General features: G+C 45.5%; 3 protein-coding genes across 4 annotated transcripts in view; 1 reads left to right on the top strand and 2 right to left on the bottom strand.

Moving 5' to 3' along the window:
• The window catches only part of LOC144125758 (uncharacterized), a 33,305-nt gene extending 23,033 nt beyond the window's left edge, over positions 1-10,272 (bottom strand). The window contains exon 1 of one of the 2 annotated variants that reach the window (XM_077659428.1): positions 10,111-10,272. The gene's annotated coding sequence lies outside the window, so the exon portion shown is untranslated. The remainder of the gene's footprint in view (positions 1-10,110) is intronic. The other variant, XM_077659429.1, reaches the window with a different exon arrangement.
• Positions 4,121-9,383, bottom strand: LOC144125757 (myotubularin-related protein 10-B). The gene has a single exon (XM_077659427.1). It carries the CDS (start codon positions 9,108-9,110, stop codon positions 6,939-6,941), a length of 2,172 nt encoding a protein of 723 aa, XP_077515553.1. The 5' UTR covers positions 9,111-9,383; the 3' UTR covers positions 4,121-6,938.
• Positions 10,273-10,689: 417 nt separating the features above from the next.
• Positions 10,690-19,254, top strand: part of IntS3 (integrator complex subunit 3) — a 39,739-nt gene continuing 31,174 nt past the window's right edge. The window contains exons 1-7 of the mRNA XM_077659426.1: positions 10,690-10,852; positions 11,629-11,712; positions 11,813-11,896; positions 12,941-13,054; positions 15,415-15,499; positions 16,256-16,322; positions 17,487-17,628. Of these exons, the coding sequence (XP_077515552.1) occupies positions 10,778-10,852; positions 11,629-11,712; positions 11,813-11,896; positions 12,941-13,054; positions 15,415-15,499; positions 16,256-16,322; positions 17,487-17,628 (651 nt within the window). The 5' untranslated portion in view covers positions 10,690-10,777. The remainder of the gene's footprint in view (positions 10,853-11,628; positions 11,713-11,812; positions 11,897-12,940; positions 13,055-15,414; positions 15,500-16,255; positions 16,323-17,486; positions 17,629-19,254) is intronic.

Genomic DNA, 19,254 nt, shown 5'->3' with positions numbered 1-19,254 from the left:
AGCTTACATTTATGATTCACAACAGCGCAGCAAACACGGAAAGAAAAGAGACTTTGAAATGACAGGCTCTGACTTGTCTAAGTCTCCCTTCTGTCTTTGCTTGCTGCGCTGCTGTGAATCGTGAATTATACCAACTCGCCCAGATTTCTTCTCTGATCAAAAAGCTTGGACCTCTCAGTGTTGGTCAGTACCACGTATATTTTGTCATGTGCCTCTTGCTCAGTAAAACAGCATACTTTGACATAAGAATCCTAATTAAAAGCAATGACATGGGGTGCACTTGTAGTTAAGCCATTCTCATTTTCAACAGTGCCATGAATAGCCGCTTTTGAACTCAAAGCTCCACAACCCAGTAGCAATGACAAAGGATGAGTAGAGTATGAAAGATACATTCCAGCCCACTTATAAATCCGACATCATGAGCACAGCATTCATTGTATTAAAAGTTCCTAGTATGTGGACTCCCAATATTGAAGCCAAAAATACATAGTCAGACCAAAGTAGCATTTTTTTTTCTTTAAAAAGTGAATTTTCCATCTCTGCTTCTTCAAAACAGGCTCTATTATGCCACTTTCCAAGCTCTCTAGCACAGTCATGTGCTCGTTGCCAAGACCTTTGCTGCAAGTCTGCTTTAGAGACACGAATCCCTAATTACAGTTAAAGTGTTCACAGCCTCCTTGTCCCTATCAGATTCCTAACAGCCAGGTGTGTGCTTGTATGTCACATACAAAGGCATTGTCAGTTCATTACTTCTGTGCTGTGCAACCATGGTGCGATGCTACAAATGCGCATGGGAAAACCATATGGGTTTTCGACTGTGCTGCCTGTCGTCACATGCTAGACGCAGTGTCGCTGCCCTACCATGTATTTTGCAGATAGCACCACCATCGTCCTTAACAAGGCCTACTGAAGTACAGACCTGCACAGATGGCACTGCTCCAGCGTGCACGTCCTAGTTCATGACTTTTGTCACTAGGATAGAAACACTACCGGCAGTATGGCCCTAATACATACCTGACAGGATAATGGCTTCCTCCATTATTTTATTTCAAAAATTTTATCGTTTGTCCATATGATGATCATCATCAGTTTATCTATGCTAGGTGTGATGGTGCCGATGAAATGTAAGGGTGCAGAAGGGGAGACGCTTTTTTTGCTGTCCAAGAGCGGAAACAATGTAATTGTGGCCGTTTTCACTGCTGATATTGAAACAGCACAGAAACACAAAGTAAATGTGCTTAAATGGCACATATGAAATAGCAGACAATGACCATAGCAGACGAACAGGGCAACCGAGCGCCCTTAACGGCCAAAAAGCTAACGAAAGTTGGCGCACGCTGATCCATAGGACCCCGCCATAAGTGCAGGTCTGTAGTTCAGTAGGTCTTGGCTCATAATAGGCGAGCGCATGCGATAGTAGCGCAAGCGACACGCGTCACTTAGCTGGTGGGGCCAGCAAGGCATACCATGTGACAATCCCTTTATTGTACTTGGACAACTGAGAGAAAATAACAGCTGCCGTAACACTAGATACAAAGAAACTTGGATCACTCCAACACCAAGAACTTACTCTATGAACCAGTCCTTAAGTTACAACCTTCCCCTCTTGCTAAACAAACTAATCCATGACAATTTTGATATTACCAGAAATTCAAAACACAATATCCGTGACTACTGCCGAGACAATTTCAATCTGTGAAAGAAGCAGACATGATTTTGCACATTTTGTATATTTTAGTGATGTAAAACATTTGCTATGAGTACATGTGTGTATTGCGACTTTCGTTTTGCATGTGTGTTCGCGCTTCGCGTAAATGTGGATTTGCATCGGATACCCATGACATTACTAATTGATGTAAATGATGTGACCATCGCCTTCCTTATGTACTCCCACTGTCTCAAGGAGTCGGGACCTCCAGTCAAGCTGTTACCACAGCTTTTAGTCCCGGCTCCTCCTTTGTAAGAAAGGAAAATAAACTTGAACTTGAACAGGTATTTAAATCACCAACTGTATGTAGCAGTTTCACTTTCAACACTGCCCTCGTCTTGAGCTCACTGTGCTCCTGTTTTTAAGGCGCTTTGCCCAAATGGCACACAAACACACACTGGCTGACCTTGTACACCTTGTAGCCCATTGACACACACGCGGCCGGCAATTATTTAGTTTCAACGCTGCCTTCTTTGTTGCATTTCCGGGTAGCCAGTTTCTTTCCGAGGTTACGTCAGAGAGGCTGGGCAGCACGCACTTCAGACTAACCGCTTGTGGGAAGCAAGATTTTTTTGACTGCAGAGGCAAGTTTACCGTGCCTACTCATTCGCTCTAATCGAGTGGCAGAGTCGCAGTCGTTCGTGGCATCCGACACATTGCCCTTGCCTTATACATATTTTGATGGTAGCACCACTATCATTCACAATAGGAGAATGTTCCTTCGTGTGCGTGCGTGCGTGGACTTAGCAGTAACTAAATGCCTCCTGTTACTGAAAATATTCTCTTTCCCCAGGCCATATAACTTTAAAATACACTGGATGGGTCACTTCATGGATTGCCGCATGCTGAATTTCTTAATCTTTTGCCGAGTTGTGTGCAATGAATTCTTTCTTTGTTGTCGTTGAAAATGTTTATTCTCCAAATTGAGTATGAACACTGTGGTTGGAGTTATATCTGGACTCCATCGACCGAAGCTGCTACGGCGGCAATTTCTATGCGCACTGATTGTTGCTAGTTGAATGATTTTTCACGTACTCATTCCTGCAATGTCTTACTACGCAAATTCTTTTAAGGTGATTGTTTCCGCATGCACTCACTTGTACAATGTCTTACTTCGAGAGACCACAATATATGTGAATAATTATATATAACAGTCATCTCGTCGTGGTCCTTCGCTTCAAAATGGCGCGCGTTTTCTTGGGGAGTGGATTCCGAGCATGCAGTTGCTGCCGCCGACAGTGCGTTAGAGCGCTCAGTTTCGTGTAATTTTTCATCTTCCGTCGTTTCGTCGTTTGTGCAGCACAACAAGCACATACGCTGCCGTCGGCCACTAAGTGGAGCAGCATCGTTACTCTCGTCTCTGTCCGCCGCACTCAGAACTGAGAGCGTACGCGCCCCGCGGCACGTAGGCAGCGTGCTCCTCAGCATCCCGCAAATGCAGCCGGGCCTGCATCATGCTCGCTAATTCGAACGCGGAGCAGCCACAGATACCTGCCGCGGTGGTGCCGAGTTGTTGCGGGCGCCACGCCATTTCATGAGCGCCGCGCATTGAAGATGTTGTGCATTCGGGTGCAGACAGGCTGGCACCTCGATCTTGCAATGAACGAAGCGCACTGTATTGCATGTCGCGACTAGTGTTAGCGCGTGCTACAACTAATTAGGGTCGGTTTATCTTTGGAGCGCTTTGGGTGACGCGCCTCAGCTCACCCGCGGCTTTGCATCACGCACGAAGCGGCTGGCACTGAGACAATTTAGTTGCCTGGAGCGTTTTGGTCGTTTAGATAAGGGACAAATTGTCTGCCCGGCACTCCGAAACAGGCGTGAGTAACAGCAGCTGTAGAATTGGGCCGGTAGTGTGTGTAGGGAGGTTGGAGGGAGGGGGCTAAAACTGTAGCCGTTATAACTCTCGTGATAAAGTTTTGCTCATTCTAACAGTGTCCATGATTGGGCATCAGGAAATAAAAAATGCAGTAACTGTCTCACTTCTCGGTGGACACCTTAACCACACCTTGAGGGAAAGGAGGAAGGTGGGAATGAAAGAGGAAATAGAGAGAGGTGCCACAGTCGAGGGCTCCAGAATAATTTCGAGCACCTGGGGACCTTTAATGTGCACCGACATCGCACAGCACATGGGTGCCTTTATCATTTAGCCTCCACTGAAACGTGGCCACAGCCGGGTCCTACCCGGGTACTCTGGCTCGGTAGCTGAGTGCCCAAACCATTGAGCCACCATGACGGGTACCAAATTAAAAAAAGGACACAAAAGACAAAGAAAAACACCTTTATCTTCATCTGGCTTTTGTGTCCCTCCATTCTCATTTGCTATTATTAATTAGCAAAATGGCACCAACTTGCTCAAGCTTTGGCACTTCTCACAAATGGAGTGGTGGCGATACAAAAAAGCAGGTAGTCTACAGGCTTCCCAATCACTTTAATTCATTCCAATGTCAGACACGCTAACGTCAGACAGGCCTATATGAAGACACCAATGCCCAGCAAGCACTATGACATTGCACTTTTAACCAATAAAAGCATTTTGTACCACTGCAGGTATTTTCAAAAAGGTGGTGCATGTCAAATATTCACCGCTCCATCGCCAAGCTTGCGTGCACAGTGTACTCAGCCTGTGTGTGACCGCAACACTATATATAATACTCTCTTTTCTTGTGTTTATCTTTTGTTTATGCAGCAAGCTAGCAACATGAGTGACATTTCAAGGCACCTGTTACACCTTTCAGCTAACTGCAAGCAATTCTGCAGCCAATGGATATGCATGGCTCCTAAGCTGCATTCCTGATGCATTGCATGAAGTCAGCATCACTGTCTTAGGCGCTTCAACTGCACAGGCCTTGTCTTCAACATATATGCCAGCCAGGTACTTTCAACTGCTGAGTGCAAACAAGATAACACACTGGAGATGTGACATGATGACAAGATTTGATTGATAGCATCTTGTTTGCAGATGCATTTAAATTTGAGAATAACTAAAAAATGCTGCACTTCAATTGTAGTTTGACCACAAGTTCCAGCCATGTAATCTATTTTCATTCACTATTCAGGGACGTAGTTTCACACTAATCAGAGCCTGGTTGATAGCTAACACTCAACATTTCAGAAGTAGTTCATCCCCCCCCCCCCCCCCTTCCCCAAGACCCTTCTTCCAGCTGTCCAAGGAAACCACATCCACTTATAAGCACGAAACCAGTGGTATCACAACAAAACTGCATTTTCCATGTGCAAATGCCATGCGTGACAAACGCTACATGAACATGCATGTCAGTATATCAAAAGCCAGTTTGTATCAAAGGGCTCTAAAAATGCAGTAGTTGCACGTCAAGAATGGAACAGCAGCCATGGTTTGGGTATAGACAACACCGCCATCTCTGATCACCTTTCATGTTCACAAGAACCCAAAATATCCATACAGCTCATTTCTATCAAGTACGACCAAGTCCGTACTTCAATAAAGAGGGTGGAGACACTACAGTCAATGCAAATCTCAATAAGCTAGAGAACTGCAAGTGCAGTCCAAGTCCAGTTTCCCAGTAACCACATGAAGCTATACCTACACATAGCCTGCAATGCAAGGTTTCTAAAAAAAAATACACATGTAGCAGATTTTTCACCAGACTGAAGCGGCTTAACAACATTGGCGAACAAGCACGCTGTGTAATATAACAAAAATCCTCCCAGGTTACTTGCACCAAAAAAAAACAAAGCAATACCGAAGTTGGTGCCTAACATACACCAGCAGGCCCTTATGTACCGATTATAAAGAAATTTTCTCCACCACTACATGAAAGGCCCAAAGCTTACTTTCTTCACAGTATACAGTGAATGGGTGGCAAGGTAACCAGCAGATATACGCAGACCGGTACTACAACGGGGGCTACGTTTGCTTTAACTTTTATCCCCAACTGCAATAACTTTCTCGGCTCTTTCTGACCTTTTATAGCCATTGCCAACAGACGTTACGCACAGTTCCACAAGCAGAGTTTTCCACAAACCTCAAGTGACGTGACCAAGAAGCCCGTCCACGAGCTTCATGCTATCACAAAATGCAAGCATGCAGTCTTTGACGGACCGTTACGAACTGTGTTCCATACTCAAGCCTCTGGCATTTATCCAGTAGCTTTCACTACTCTAGCGGTGAAAGGGTCATCATCTCAGTTCAGAAAACTATGGCATGTAGGGCAATTCCACTAGTAAAATTTTGAATAGGTGCACTGCAAGCTGTACAAAAAGAAAGGAAAGCCCCTTTTCTCATTTCTGCTTAGAAATAATCTCTTACATTGGAAAATTTCAAAAGAATTCTGAATTCCTGAAATCCCTGCTTTGTCTGGCCTCAGAAGCCTTGATATTATGAACACAAATTTTAGTGTTTACAAAGAAGAGAAGTCTGGATCAATCAAGGCTTCACAATAGGCTAACTTCAGCGACGCCATGTTAACTTCCAACGTAGCTGTGGTGCAGGCAGAAGGACTGTGTAGTACTGCTTTCAAATACTGACAAAATTCACTGCAGATGAGAAGCAGGCTTTTCGGAAAACACTGTCAGTGTACCTTCCTCATGAAAAAGACCAGCATGGCATAGAAACAACACTGAACAGAAAGACACATTCTTTATACATATTAACAGCCACAACATACTGCCACTGGCACACAAACAGGAGCTTGGACAATTTGTACAATAAGTTACCGGTATGTTCCTTCTAGGAACAACAATGCCCTCTGCTAAGCACACTCAACGAGTCAGGGGCCATGAAAACACTGTGAAAGAGGGGGGGAGCACAACTTGCATGCAGCCTCTAGTCAAAATTATAACGGAACAAAATCCCTGCCCAACACTCAACAAGAATCTAATACAACTTTTAATAGAAGAAGAGGGTGGGAAAAAAAAAAAAGGAAGCCTCTTGTTTGGCTGCTGAGCTGTCCATGAGCTGCTATCAGAATGCACTGCACCAGAAGGCTTGTGAAGTACAATACCACATATAAATTTTACAAATGTATGAATACTTCTCAAAGCAGTAATAAGCACCTTGAGCTATCGTCAGAATTTTTAGTTACAAACATTCCCATACAGCCAGAAAAGTAATTTATAAACCCCTGAGGTGGCTTGGATAGCATGGTGACTGTGGTTAGTGCTCATTAAGCATTAAAAAAAATGCAGCACACCCGTGCTTAAGCCCACCAACACTGAAATACCTAAGCAAAAAAAAAAATGTCACAACTTAGTCATCCAAATCTTTGTAGTCGTCATCCAGAAGTGGCGCTACTGAAGGCACATGGCAGCTTCCCCAGTCTACAGGGCCAGGAGGAGCAAAAGGAAATGAGGAAGTCACCAAGTGCTGACTGTCCATTCCTGCACTCGGTCGTGCAGAGTTGCGCTGGCTGATGGCAAAGAAGTACTCGTCTGAGGGCAGTCGCCGGTGTCGCAGTTGCACTGCCTCGCCACCATCACGTTCTTTCAGCAGTCGGATCTGGGTGGCTAAGAAATTGATGTCCCTTGCCACGCGAACATTGTGGAGAAAGAGCGTCGCCGGATCCCCATTGACCACTTCTGCTTTTGGAATCCAACGGTAGTAGCATTGAGTCCACACTGACAATGCCTTCACAGTGGGGTCAAGCATGAGAAGGTCTTCACAGAAAGACAGCACACCCCGATCACCAGCGCCCTCTTGCGAGCCCACACTGAGCAACTCCTTGGACCTCTGAAGAAGATGTAATGGATTTTTGAACAGTTCCAGGTCTTGGGGAGAGAGGCGAGACTGTGGGCCCATCCAATCCCACACATTGCGGTAGGGCTGCAGTTTCAACGCCTCCCATCGCTGCCGATTGTTCCCAAAGAGAAATGCATCGTAGATGCCCACATGCGTACAGTCCCAGAGGTTAGTCAAATAGGTCTCTGAAAACTCGAATGCCGCAGGAAACTGTGCGAGAAGCTGCCAGACACAATCAAGAAAGAACAAAAACACTGGCGCTGCCTCTGGCGATGCCCGTCCCTGGCCCAGGAGGTCTAAACGCTCTGGAAACGGATGGCCCGCTGCCACCCACTCTTTGTCGATCAAGGTCTGGAACCCCGCCTGTGTTCGGTAGTGAGGGTCGAGGAGAATCTGCACCAGGCTGACAACAACACAGGTCATGTCAGCGCCCGTCTGTTCGCGCACAAGGACGTGCTTCCTGCGTTCTGCCATCACCTTGGCGGTTGCAAGCGCGACCTTGAGGCAACCCGACACGCACTCCAGCCAGCGCGTCGACTCGAGCGCCGCGTAGAAGCGCGCCTCCTGCTCGAGAAACTCCGCTTCGTCGGTAGGCATGCAGAGCGCCTGCAGCTTGTGGAAGCTGGAGCCCACCTCGCGCACGATGGGGCATTCGAGGTCCAGATTCACCACGTGCACGTCGGCGCTCAGGCACTGCGCGAGCAGCTGTTGCCGGTCGCTCTCGGCAGACTCTGAGCCCGTGTCGGATGCCGCGCCGCGCACGAGCGCCGCCCCGCTCGGGTGGCTCCAGCACCAGGCGACGGCGCGTTTGTCGAAGAAGTGCTGCGCCATGTGCTCCAGCTTGCAGTCGACGAGGCGGCGCGGCACCGCGAAGCGGCCCGGCAGCGTGGCCGAGAAGCGGTACCGCTCGTTCAGCTCGGTCACTCGCCACAGCTTGGAGGCGGCGCAGCGCCGGAGCTCGGCGTCCCACTCGCGGCCGCTCTCGAAGGGCGGCTCGCGCTGGCCGATCGGAGCCCCGCGAGGACAGAACAGCTTGTCCAAGCTGGAGACGAACGCGTGGCGCGAAAGGAACTGCAGGACCTTGGCGCTGCACTGGTCGCTCTGGCAGAACTTGAAGGAGAAGGTGAAGATTCGCATGTCCTTGCAATGGACCTGCAGCACCTCGACGGACTGCGCAGCGGCCGCCTGTAGAGGCGACAGCCGCTTGCGGCGGCCCCCAGAGAGTTGAAACAGGGCTTCCACGTTAAGGAGACCGATGTCGTTTTCGCCCAACACGCGGTTCGCGAAGAGCGCGCGGGGCTTGCGCTCCCCGCTCGTGTCCATCGTGACGAAGCTCAGCTTGAAGTTGGTGCAGAAGAGCACGCCCGACACGCCGTTCCGTTGGTCGCTGAACGTGTTGAACTTGAGCACGTTGTCCACCTCGGTGACCACCACTTCGCCATCGCACAGAACGGGCTTCAGCGTCACGAGCGGGATTAAATCCGGCGGAGGCCCCGCGGCGGGTGGGCGTGCAGACGAGCGCTCTCCAACGCCGAGGTCTACGTACGAGACGAATGAACTGCCGGCGCGTTTCAGCCTCGTCTCGGAGCCCATGGCTTCTTGTTCCGGCGGCGCGTCGCTCACCTGCAGCACATTGCGCCGGGTGCCCAGCTTGAATGGGAAGGAGTCCGTCGATATCTGCATCCTGTTGTCGCCGGAGGCGTGCGATACACCGCACTACGCCGGGGCCACATCTAAGCCTACTCGACGGTAGTTGCGCGTAGCTTCTCTACGCGTGCCCAATCCCAGTGCGACGGAAGAGGCCGCTCGGGCTTACAGGGTGCCTGGACCCATCGTCCAGCCTGAAACCCGCCGAGCCCGTGGCCGTAAAACCGCACTTTGCTGGGACCGCCAAAGGCGCACAGAAACGGCTCGCAGACGCGCGTGACCCATCAGCCAAGGCGCGGCTGGCGCACCGGAGCCACCTACTTGTCATGTTTCAATCCACACCACAAAGCGCTGGCGGCGCTGGCTAGAGCGCTATCATCATCATCGGCAAAAGCCGCGATTTCAAACAGTCTTTGTTTAAGCTGCGCCAGTGCGCATATTGTGCATAACAGACTTCCACTCGCCAAGTCACAGCAGTGTAGCATGCACACGAACTGCAAAACACCTAAAAAACATCGCGCTAACAAATAAAGCTAACTGCCGCAATGAAGTGAATGCAGGTTAAAAAAAAAAAAAGACGATGGTGGTAGTGCGAAAAAATTCACACCTGCATGTTTAGATACACGCAACACCGTTTTTGTTTCGAGTAAGAAAATTACCCGTTCACTTATTTAGCAATATAAACACGTGTTTTTATCCCCTGTTTTAATGCCAGCTTTAAATGCCCTTCGCCTGCGCAAAAGAAAAAGCTTCGAGCGTCATGATGTCTGCTAAGTGCCGCATCAAATTGCCGTACGAAAACACTAGTTATAGTATGTGGTTTAGAAACTCTATGGTATGTGGTATGGCTTGCGGCTCTTGACATTTCGAAGAAACGCCGTAGTGGAGGGCACCGGATTAATTTCGACCACTGCACAGCATACGGACGCCTTTGCATTTCGCCTCCGTCGAAATCCCAGCTTACCGACATGAAACATTCAAAGACTTGCAAGACTGTGACTGCTGGCTTCCTTCATGTGAGACACAGATGACTTACGTTTGTCACATGCCTCCAAACGTCCTCGCAGCAGTCATCGCCGATAAGCACTCAAAACAACGAGCAGCACTACACAGGAGCATACAGGAGGTACTCAGCGAACACGTTGCCTCACAAACCAGCGCTAGCCAAACACTCTCCACCAGTGCTGTCTTCACACAAGCTTTTGCTGTTGGTGTTGTGCACCAAGATCAATCCAATCCAATCCAATTAAAAGTAGTTGTTTTTTCGAGTGAACTTTTTAATATATAACTGAAACAAAAATTTCGCCACGTATGACTTCAAAGATTATTTAAAAATGATCAAAATGCACCTCTTGATGGGCGTCTGTTAAGATAATGCGCGAAACCAACACACCTTGAATAAATACCAAATTAATCATACCAATTTAGACAAATTTTTGTGCACTTGCAAAATAAAAATAAACAATATTATGATGTGAAGCATTAAGAGCTTGGAAAAAAGCAAGAGATAAAGTATCTATATGTTTTAGCGGATGAACACGATGATTTGCCTTGCGCAAATAAAAAACACAAGTTGAGAAAATAGTTCGTAAGCTGCTCTCCTCGGTTGAAGTGTATCAGTCCGCGAATATGGCGCTGCCCTTATAGAGGGTAGGGTTTTGCGGTCGGCTGGATGACTCCAGTCCGTGTAATCCTGCCGTAGAATGGATTCAAATAAAGGGACGCCATCGAGGATATTCGCTCTTTCTCCGATAGAAGCTAAAGAAGAAATAGACGAGGTAACGGGGCTGGACTAGGTGCAATTTAATAAAGCATGTCTCCCACTTCCCCTGCATACGTGCACAAAGGCGCGAATTTTCGGTTCTATTCGCACGGTGTCGCCACTGTCGGATTTGGGTTTCACTTTTTTACGTTGCAAACTAGCCAACGATTTATTTAACTAAAGTTTGTCGTGATCTTTTCCAGCGCTAGTTGCACGCATGCTTCGGACGCGGGGCCGAGACCGAGCGAGCGTGCATGATCGCCGGGCTCGTCGCAGTAACGCTTGCCTCAGTCGCACTTTCACTTGCGCGCAACGTGCTCCGGGTGCGTGCGGTACTTATTCATGCAAGTTGCCGCCGTGACATTTTTCAGGGGGCTTGTTTGAACATTGCGACTGAAAGATAAACACTTGCCCGATAAGGCTGTAATAATGTGTCATTGCTCTAAGAGCACGGCCAATCAAATGACAGTTTTAGTTGTACCGGCACTCGCCTCGCTCTGCATGCTAGTCATGCTGTTTTCCTGCGTTTCGTTTTCTGCACTGCACCTCGGCTTGCAGCACCCTTCTGCTTTACTTAGGAGCTTTAATTCAGAGTTGGGCGTCATAAACCGGAGTGCGTGTCGCACATCCGCCACCTCGTCGCGCACGTTTTGTCATACTTTCAGTAGAGCAGAAATCAAACATTCACTGAAAAAACTTCGATCACCGCCATTTACTTTTGAGTATAGATAGGTTGGTGGGTACATACCAGCCAGTGTAGCTACTTCAGCGCAATGCGATCTCTTCTTACAGAAACTCGAGAGAACCTACACGTTTTTACAGTCCCTCATCAGTGGCGTTTCTGAAAAAGAGGCTCACGACGCTCTGAATGCAGCTGTAAGAAAATCTTTACCTTTCATTTAGTTTGTAGCATGCTCTGCTTCATGCTGTGTGGTCGGGTGCCTTTAAATAAAATGTCTACATTCGTCGATTAAAGGTGTGCAAGGGAGCACAAGTTCATGATGACATCTGCTGTGGTTTCCTGTATGGCATTCTCATCGACCCCACCAATGCATCAAGAGTGAGTGAATCTTGCAGGTGTAATTTTTGGTCCTGGGAGCTATGGCTTGCAGCTGCATAGCCCCAACTTAGCATATCTTGTTGAGAAAATGTAGCTTCTAAAAAGTGCTTTTCAGAAGTCATGTATGCATAAAATATATAATGTAGCTTTTAAAGAGCACATTACAGAAGTCATCTTGGCATAAAATGTTTTTGCTCGACATGATTGGGTGGATTTCATCGGCTTGTGAGATTTGACACAGTCTTCACTGCATTTCGCATACCTTGACAAGCATAATATCTTTCAAAGCAGTTTTTCACGATCTAGTTTTGCTTGTGAAGTTGTGCATTTCATAAGTGAGCAGGCCAATACAATACATTACCACTTTCACTTTGGAGCCTGGCAGTGTATGCTTTTCATGGGGTTTAAAAGAGTAAACATGTTTGGTGGGTTTAAACTTAAATTTTCGTACCATCTGTCACTTTCTTTGCACAGTATGCATCATTAGTTGCAGCTGAAATTTTGCTTATTTAGTATTATGATTTTTGGGTTTTACATGCCAAATAATACTGAGGGCTGTAAGGCATGCCGTCGTGGGACATTAATTTTTTTACCACCTTGGGTTATTTATTGTGAATGAAAATGTGGATTCATTGCCTTTTCTTCCATTTTTATGACATCAGAATGGGGTGCCGTGGCTAAAATCAAATTTACAAACTTTTGTGAAACAAATCTGCTGGGCCGCTGTGACGGGCTATGTGGGTATCATTTTTGCATTTTACTACCACTCAGTTTGGTGCATCTTTCATGTCCACACTTTCTAGTGCTCTCCCCGTACACTGGTTTAGTTTATTCTGTTGTGCTGCTTCAGTTTATTTTTTTTGGGGGGTAGGTAGCATATGGGAGAATCTGAAGATTAAAGCTATACAGTACGAGACTGTAGCTTTTTACTATCAGGCTAACAATGGTTTTGTTCTACTCACTTTAGTCCTGTTTGAATATCTGCAGCTTAGTGTTCTGGGTTTCATGGAACACGAGTTATGCTAATTCTACTCTCTTGTGCAGTACTATCGTGACATGACATTCACCGCACGAGATGGTCTGCAGCATTTCATCAACACCTTAAGCCTTCTCATTCTGGAGAAATATACCAAGCTCCTCGACTCCTGCCGATCTCAAGTGAGTGTTCATGAGGTTAACGCTCGCAAAAACTGTAAAAATTCTAGTATTTTTCAGACTTTGGTAGTTACCACAGTGATAACAATAAATGCATTATTCCAGCTCCTACAGAAAGATTGCTGGCTGCAGACTGGGTTGGGGTGCAGTTCACATTCTTCACTTGTGGTTGAGGTCATAGCCAAGTGTATACTATCAGCAACAAATGGAATGTGACTAAGATACTTATAATCCGAACACAAGAAACAAAAATATTAGCTAATAGAGAAGAAATACCGGCAGGGTGTGTTAACATTTCCACGGAGCGTCTTCACGCTATCGAATCAAAAAATCAAGTGCAAGAGTATTTAGTCTTCGTGATCTAAATCTTCTCGTTTTGCTGTTCTTGTTTCAGTTATCTTGTTGCGTTTCATTTGTTGCTGACAGTACATGTGTGAGCAAGCAAGGTGCACACATTGCATAATTTTGTTGCATGAAAAAAAAAAATCTTTTAACAGCCTTAGATAATAGCTCTCACAAGATGCTGGGGAACCCCACAGTTCATGGCTTCCATCCCTTCCTACCTGACTGGCATGCCAAAGGCAGCATGTGGAATAATAGTCCCTCACAAAGGACCGAAATATAATTTAGTGACTGGCTGTGTAGTGAAACAGTCTACTATAGGCAAATACTGTATGATCAGTCCCAAAATAAAGTGAATAGAAGAAAGGTAAGAGTTGAGGCATGAGTGGATTTAGGTGCTTGCGGAATCCAAAAAGATTTCCAAGTTCCTCTGTACATACTTTAGGACCCCTGATGTTGGTGCCCTCGCTGATGTATAACAACTATTACTACACAGAGCTGCTCCTGCGTTTTACGTATGGTTCTCTCAATGTCATGCCATACAAGTGGACTTGTGTTTGGCGATAAAATGCGAGGCACTTGTGATATTGTCTCTTTGCATAATTTGACCACTTATGTACTTATCAGGTATTCACTTAAGCTTCATTGTCAAAAAGAATTGACGCACCCACGCTGCAGTTTAGAAGTCACACCTGGCTTGGTTCGCTCAGCAATGCTTAAATATCAGCCAGAGAGATAAGGTCTGTGGAAACTGTATGGCTTCCAAATGCCAATGTGTCCTTTTTTAAGGAATGTTTACGCAACTATCAACAGGAGTAGGATGGTTGTTTTGAGTTTAAGTTGTTACAGGTTATGCTGTTAAAAGAGTTTTACCAGCAGAGTTATGAGGCAATGGTTTTCAGGCTGATTTCAATATTTTCATTTTCTGCTGAAGTCTTGCCCTTAAAAGATCTCTGAAATCCTTACACGTTGAATCTTTCTGACTGTTTTGCAGGTCTGTCGTTGCTCATTGTATATGTATTTCTACATTTGCACCTTCTCATGTTGCTACATACCATTATAACTAGAGCAGTTCTTATATTAGGCATTATGAATTAAGCTACATGGCAGAAGGGACGCTTGGATTGAAACTTCTTATTTGTTTTATTCTTCATTGGTTGCTGTTTTATAAGTGTCAATGGCGCTTATTAAGAGTACAACCTGAAGAAGAAGCAGTTGGCAACTACAGCCTACGGCATGCAGGGTGTTGCTTACTCTGCTAATCAATCACAGCAGTAAACAAAATCAGCATTTTTGTGTTTGAATGTATTGTTTTGAAGGTGCCAGCAGCACCAAATTCTTGCGTTTATCATTTCTTGTTGTGACGAGGTTTTTGTATATGTAACAAGGAAAGCTTCAAAGATGGACAATTTTTTTTTTTGCCGCCGGAGAACTTGATGTAGCAGGCTCAAATGTGGGAGGAGCTTCACTTTCTGATTAAAGGGGCACTAAAGACAGATTGAAGTTGATTTGTATGGATTGATTGCCATGTTGTAATCACAGAGAGACTACTCTTGCGCAAAATGGAGCTCTTATAAGCTAGAAAAGGCAAAAAAATTTAATGCAAGTGTCAACACTATCGGCCGATTCTAGAGGCGAACTACAGTGATGCAGGAACAGTTTTTTTGTGTGCAGATCCCTGAGGCTTGACTGCATCACCATCCATGCCCACGCAGTGATCAAAGAGTCCCTTTTCGGTCGTCACATCACAAGTTTGAATCGAGTGACGGGAAAAAAATTGTTCTTTTTTTCTCAATGATAAATTGGTCATTTGCTACCAAAAGAACATTAGCATAGCTAGAAAGATGCATAGAATTGATTTTTTCTAAGAACAAAAATTCGATGGTTTTTGTTCTCATTGTATCTGAATGTAATTTTGTTCTCATTGTATCTGATTGTAGTGCTGTGTTGTTGCATTTTTTTTTGTGCATGTCATCAAAGCAGCACATCAATTTTAATTTGTGTCTCCTGCTTTTTACCAGCTAATATGGCAAATAAAGGAGCTCATCAAGAATTCAGTGCCTGGAGTCGACAATCTTTGCCAAAGTCTTCTCAGGCAAATTGCAGGTATGTTTATAGACCTTCAGACCAACCAATGTGTCAATGTTGACAAATTGGCTCAATCCGATATGCACTGCACATTTTCCTACGTAGTTTCTTACAACTGAAAAATTCCATTCCAGCTGTGTTCTTGCTTTTTAATTTGAATTTAACAAAATTGTCGGAGTCACACAGCAAGTATTAATGACGATTTACAGGGCTTTTTTTTTTTTCTTGCTTAGAGAAGCAGAGTCATTGGATTAACACCTTGTTCTGATTTTTAACCTAGGGGTTAAAAAAGTTCTTTTTTCTTTTTGAGAAGGCTGATTTTAGTGAGATATGGTCTTTATTATGACTACTGACATACATTTCAGCTCATTCAGAACATAGACATTTAAGTGAAAATAATTGTTGCGCTGATTTGTGCAGTGGGCATAAGATCTTCAGAAGCATAAATTATACACCTCAGGGGCAAGCAGCATGCTTTTTGCATCTGTCTTCTGCATTTTTAGTTTCCCTGTTATCAAGACAAGTGCACAAATAATATTTATTTGTTGCAAATGTTGGACTGTGTGATTAGGCAACTTCTCACGGCATATATGCGTACCTTGCTAGTGTAAATGTAACTCCGTGGATGCTTTTGTGTTTGTTTTGCTGGGACCCAAAATGTTCATTTCTTTAATTCTTCATTATTTAGAGATATGCACTCTGAAGGTGGCAGACTGCTATAGATCTTTTTGAGGCTTTCAGTTATAAAGTTTTCTTTTCTCATCGTCCTTGTAGGTGGCGATGTGTCGCCCAAGAACATTTGGCTTGCAGAAGCCATGCTCGACATCTTTATCGAAAACAGGTACTGGGTGTCTTTTGTTCCTTACTGTGTTGCTTGCATTATTGCCACTTTTATCATTGAGCTGAACTTGTTCCCTATGCAGTACGCTCAGCTGTTACGGGGCACTGAACGGCACATTGAAGGAGGCTGTTGTAACAAGCAATAAAAAACAGTGCTGTCTTTATGGACCTCGGAGGGGGAGAAATGTGGAGGAGGGGAGGGCAGGGCTCATTGCCAACCTTTCCCTGAGGAGGGATGGCACCAGTTTTCCTCTACTGCAACCGTTGGGACGTTGTGGAGCTGTGAGCCTTGCCTCTCCTCTCTCACTCAAAAGAAACTTCACATTCACTGGCTGTTCTTTTTACAAATGCATTTTGCTGTGTCATAGGCTTACTGTTGCTGTTTCCTTTTTGTGAAGTCAGTTGGTTTCGTTTTTGTGAGGTTTAATGCACCAAGGCAACTCAGGCTATGGGGGACTTTGCAGTGGAGCGCTCTGGAGAATTTTGACCACGTGGGATTCTTTAGCATGTACAGTCGCGACAAAAAAAAGATTAGCACTGTGACGTGCCACCAGAGTTCCAGATGGCAATGCTCGGCACTGCGGTTACGAACGTGCCAATAAGAAAAGTGCCAGGCGTGTTTGTGAAGCACGGCGCTGCGCCAGCAGCATGGTACAATTCTCATCACTCTGGTGATGTCATTGTGCTAATCTTTTTTTGTCGCGACTGTAGAGGGGCCTCTAGCATTTCGCCTCCATCGAAATGCGACCACAGTGACCGGGATGGAACCTGCGTCTTTCAGGTCAGCGTTTGAGTCCCATAACCACTGAGCCACTGTGGCAGTTATTTCGGTAAAGATAACTGTATTAAGTAAATTATTTTAAGTACCACGGTAATGCACTTATTGCAGTTCGCAAGTGCTTACTTTAGATTATGTGCATTCTGCCTACGCTCCTTTCTCTCCTGTTGTATTGTTCAACAGTATGGACAGCACTTCATAGAGTGAATTTCGACCTTGCAAGCACAGCACAGTCCTTAAGACTTTATAAACCAATGATGTTGTTCCTGCCACAGTCGGAGATGCCCTGCTAGTTCTTAAAAACAAATGTAATATTGAGCAAGGCCATTCTGCCACTTAAACATGTTGTGACGCTCTGCACTGGCTTTTCTTTTTTTTTTCCTCCAGTGCGTGGCTGGCTTCTCAGCCCTTGCTGATCGCTACAGCTGTGTACACTTACCTGCGGCTCATTGTGGACCATGGAAGCTTGCCATTTCTGACTCTTCGGCAACGAGAAGTAGACTTCTGCATCTCTATGTTGCGAGAAAAGGTGAGAATGAGAACACTTGTGTGCCAGCTTTGTGATAAAGTGACTAAGGTTTTTGCTTTCTTGCTTTCCATGCATTTTCTGCTTTCTTGTTTCATATCTCTTGTTATATATCTCAAGTTATTGCCTGTCACTCTAGAACAGTTATATGGTTTTGCAAAGATGAGATCCGAGGACTTTAAAGGGACTATGCAATGAATAAAAAGTCGCTTGTAAATGTTTTCAATGCTTAGAAATGATGCTAAGAAGCATTCACACCAAGTATGAGTCTTCGGAACTGAGCCGGCAATTTATTATGAATTTTTAAAAACTATGTTTTTTAAAATTCGCGGGCCGATTGGTGTGCTCGTAGTGACCGGTTTTGAAACTAAATCGTGAAAAAAGACATCACTGTACCCATGATGTCGCCAGGCCACCACACGCTGTCATTCGCTGGAGCCACGGCAGCCACGACGTCACGGGCACACTTCCGGTAGCCGTGAAAATCGTCTGCTCGTGCCGCCGCACGACCCTCTCGGGCAAGCATGAGCCAGGGCATTGCCTTCGCGCATATGGTTTCAATTTTCCTCTGCCGCCTCCTTCTGTCGGGAGTTCCGGAGCCACTCGCAGTGGCTCGCCGAGTCGCTACTGTGGTCGCTGACGTTCAACCGGTACAGCGTGAACGCATAGGGCTCGATGCCCATCGTGGCCGTAAGAGCGAGCAGTCGCGTCTTGAGGTCAGGGTCCATTACTGCTAACTACAACAGACGACAAGCCAAGAAACCCGACGAGCGCCGCGATCACGCCGCCGACGCTGCTGCTGGGGTGCTAGGAGCGACAACTGGAAGTTGCAAAAGGAACGTCAGCGGATGACGTATTAATAGGCGGGGCCCGGTCCCAGAGCTGTTTTCTTTGTTTTTGTCTCATGCCCCGCGTGTACGAATTGAAGGGGGAGAGGGGGAGCGTAATTTTTAATCGTCTATATCTTCGTTGTTATTGATGCTAGCTTAAAAATTAATGCGTTGGGGTGACGAGTGATGAAATGTTTATCTCTCGTCTGCTTTACGTAATCTCAAGTAATTTATTGCATAGTCCCTTTAAGGGAATGCTACCTGCTGACAGTTAGCTTGCCTCTGCCCCAAAGCAGCATGCAGCACCTGTTTTCTTGCAGGGCATAATATAAACATAATGCTATGTTTGGGTTATGATCAATTAATGGCATTTGTGTTGTGGCAGCGCCTTGTTACTAAAATGATCAAATTGGAGACAATTGATGGAACATCTTGAAAGTGGTAGTATAGTGCCACACAAAAGATAGGCACAAAGGGAAAAAAACCACATGGCATTATTATGATTGAATTGAAGAGGAAGCATTCCTGCCTTACTACCTTTGAGGTTTAGCTACAAGATGGTCCAGTGTTTAGGGGAATCCCTGTGGGTGGCGCAGATTTGCAATAATTGATTAATTACTTATCAGCATCCACCCTAGCATAACCATACAGTTACTAAGGAAAGCTATGCAGCTTTCACAGAGATTTCACAGTTGAAGAAAAATTCGTCCTAGACCTTAGACCAAGACAAAATTTTTGAGCTTTTTTTCTTTTATGAAATTTGTTGTGCACTCTGATGCATTTAAAAAAGTGTCCCATG

Source organism: Amblyomma americanum, chromosome 3, assembly GCF_052857255.1.
Source record: "Amblyomma americanum isolate KBUSLIRL-KWMA chromosome 3, ASM5285725v1, whole genome shotgun sequence".
NCBI classification, from domain to species: Eukaryota; Metazoa; Arthropoda; class Arachnida; order Ixodida; family Ixodidae; genus Amblyomma; species Amblyomma americanum.
This window is presented reverse-complemented; position numbering and strand designations above follow the sequence as displayed.

Coding starts and splice junctions, on each gene's coding strand:
- LOC144125757 (XM_077659427.1), bottom strand. CDS start 9,110: ATGCAGATATCGACGGACTCCTTCCCATTCAAGCTGGGCACCCGGCGC.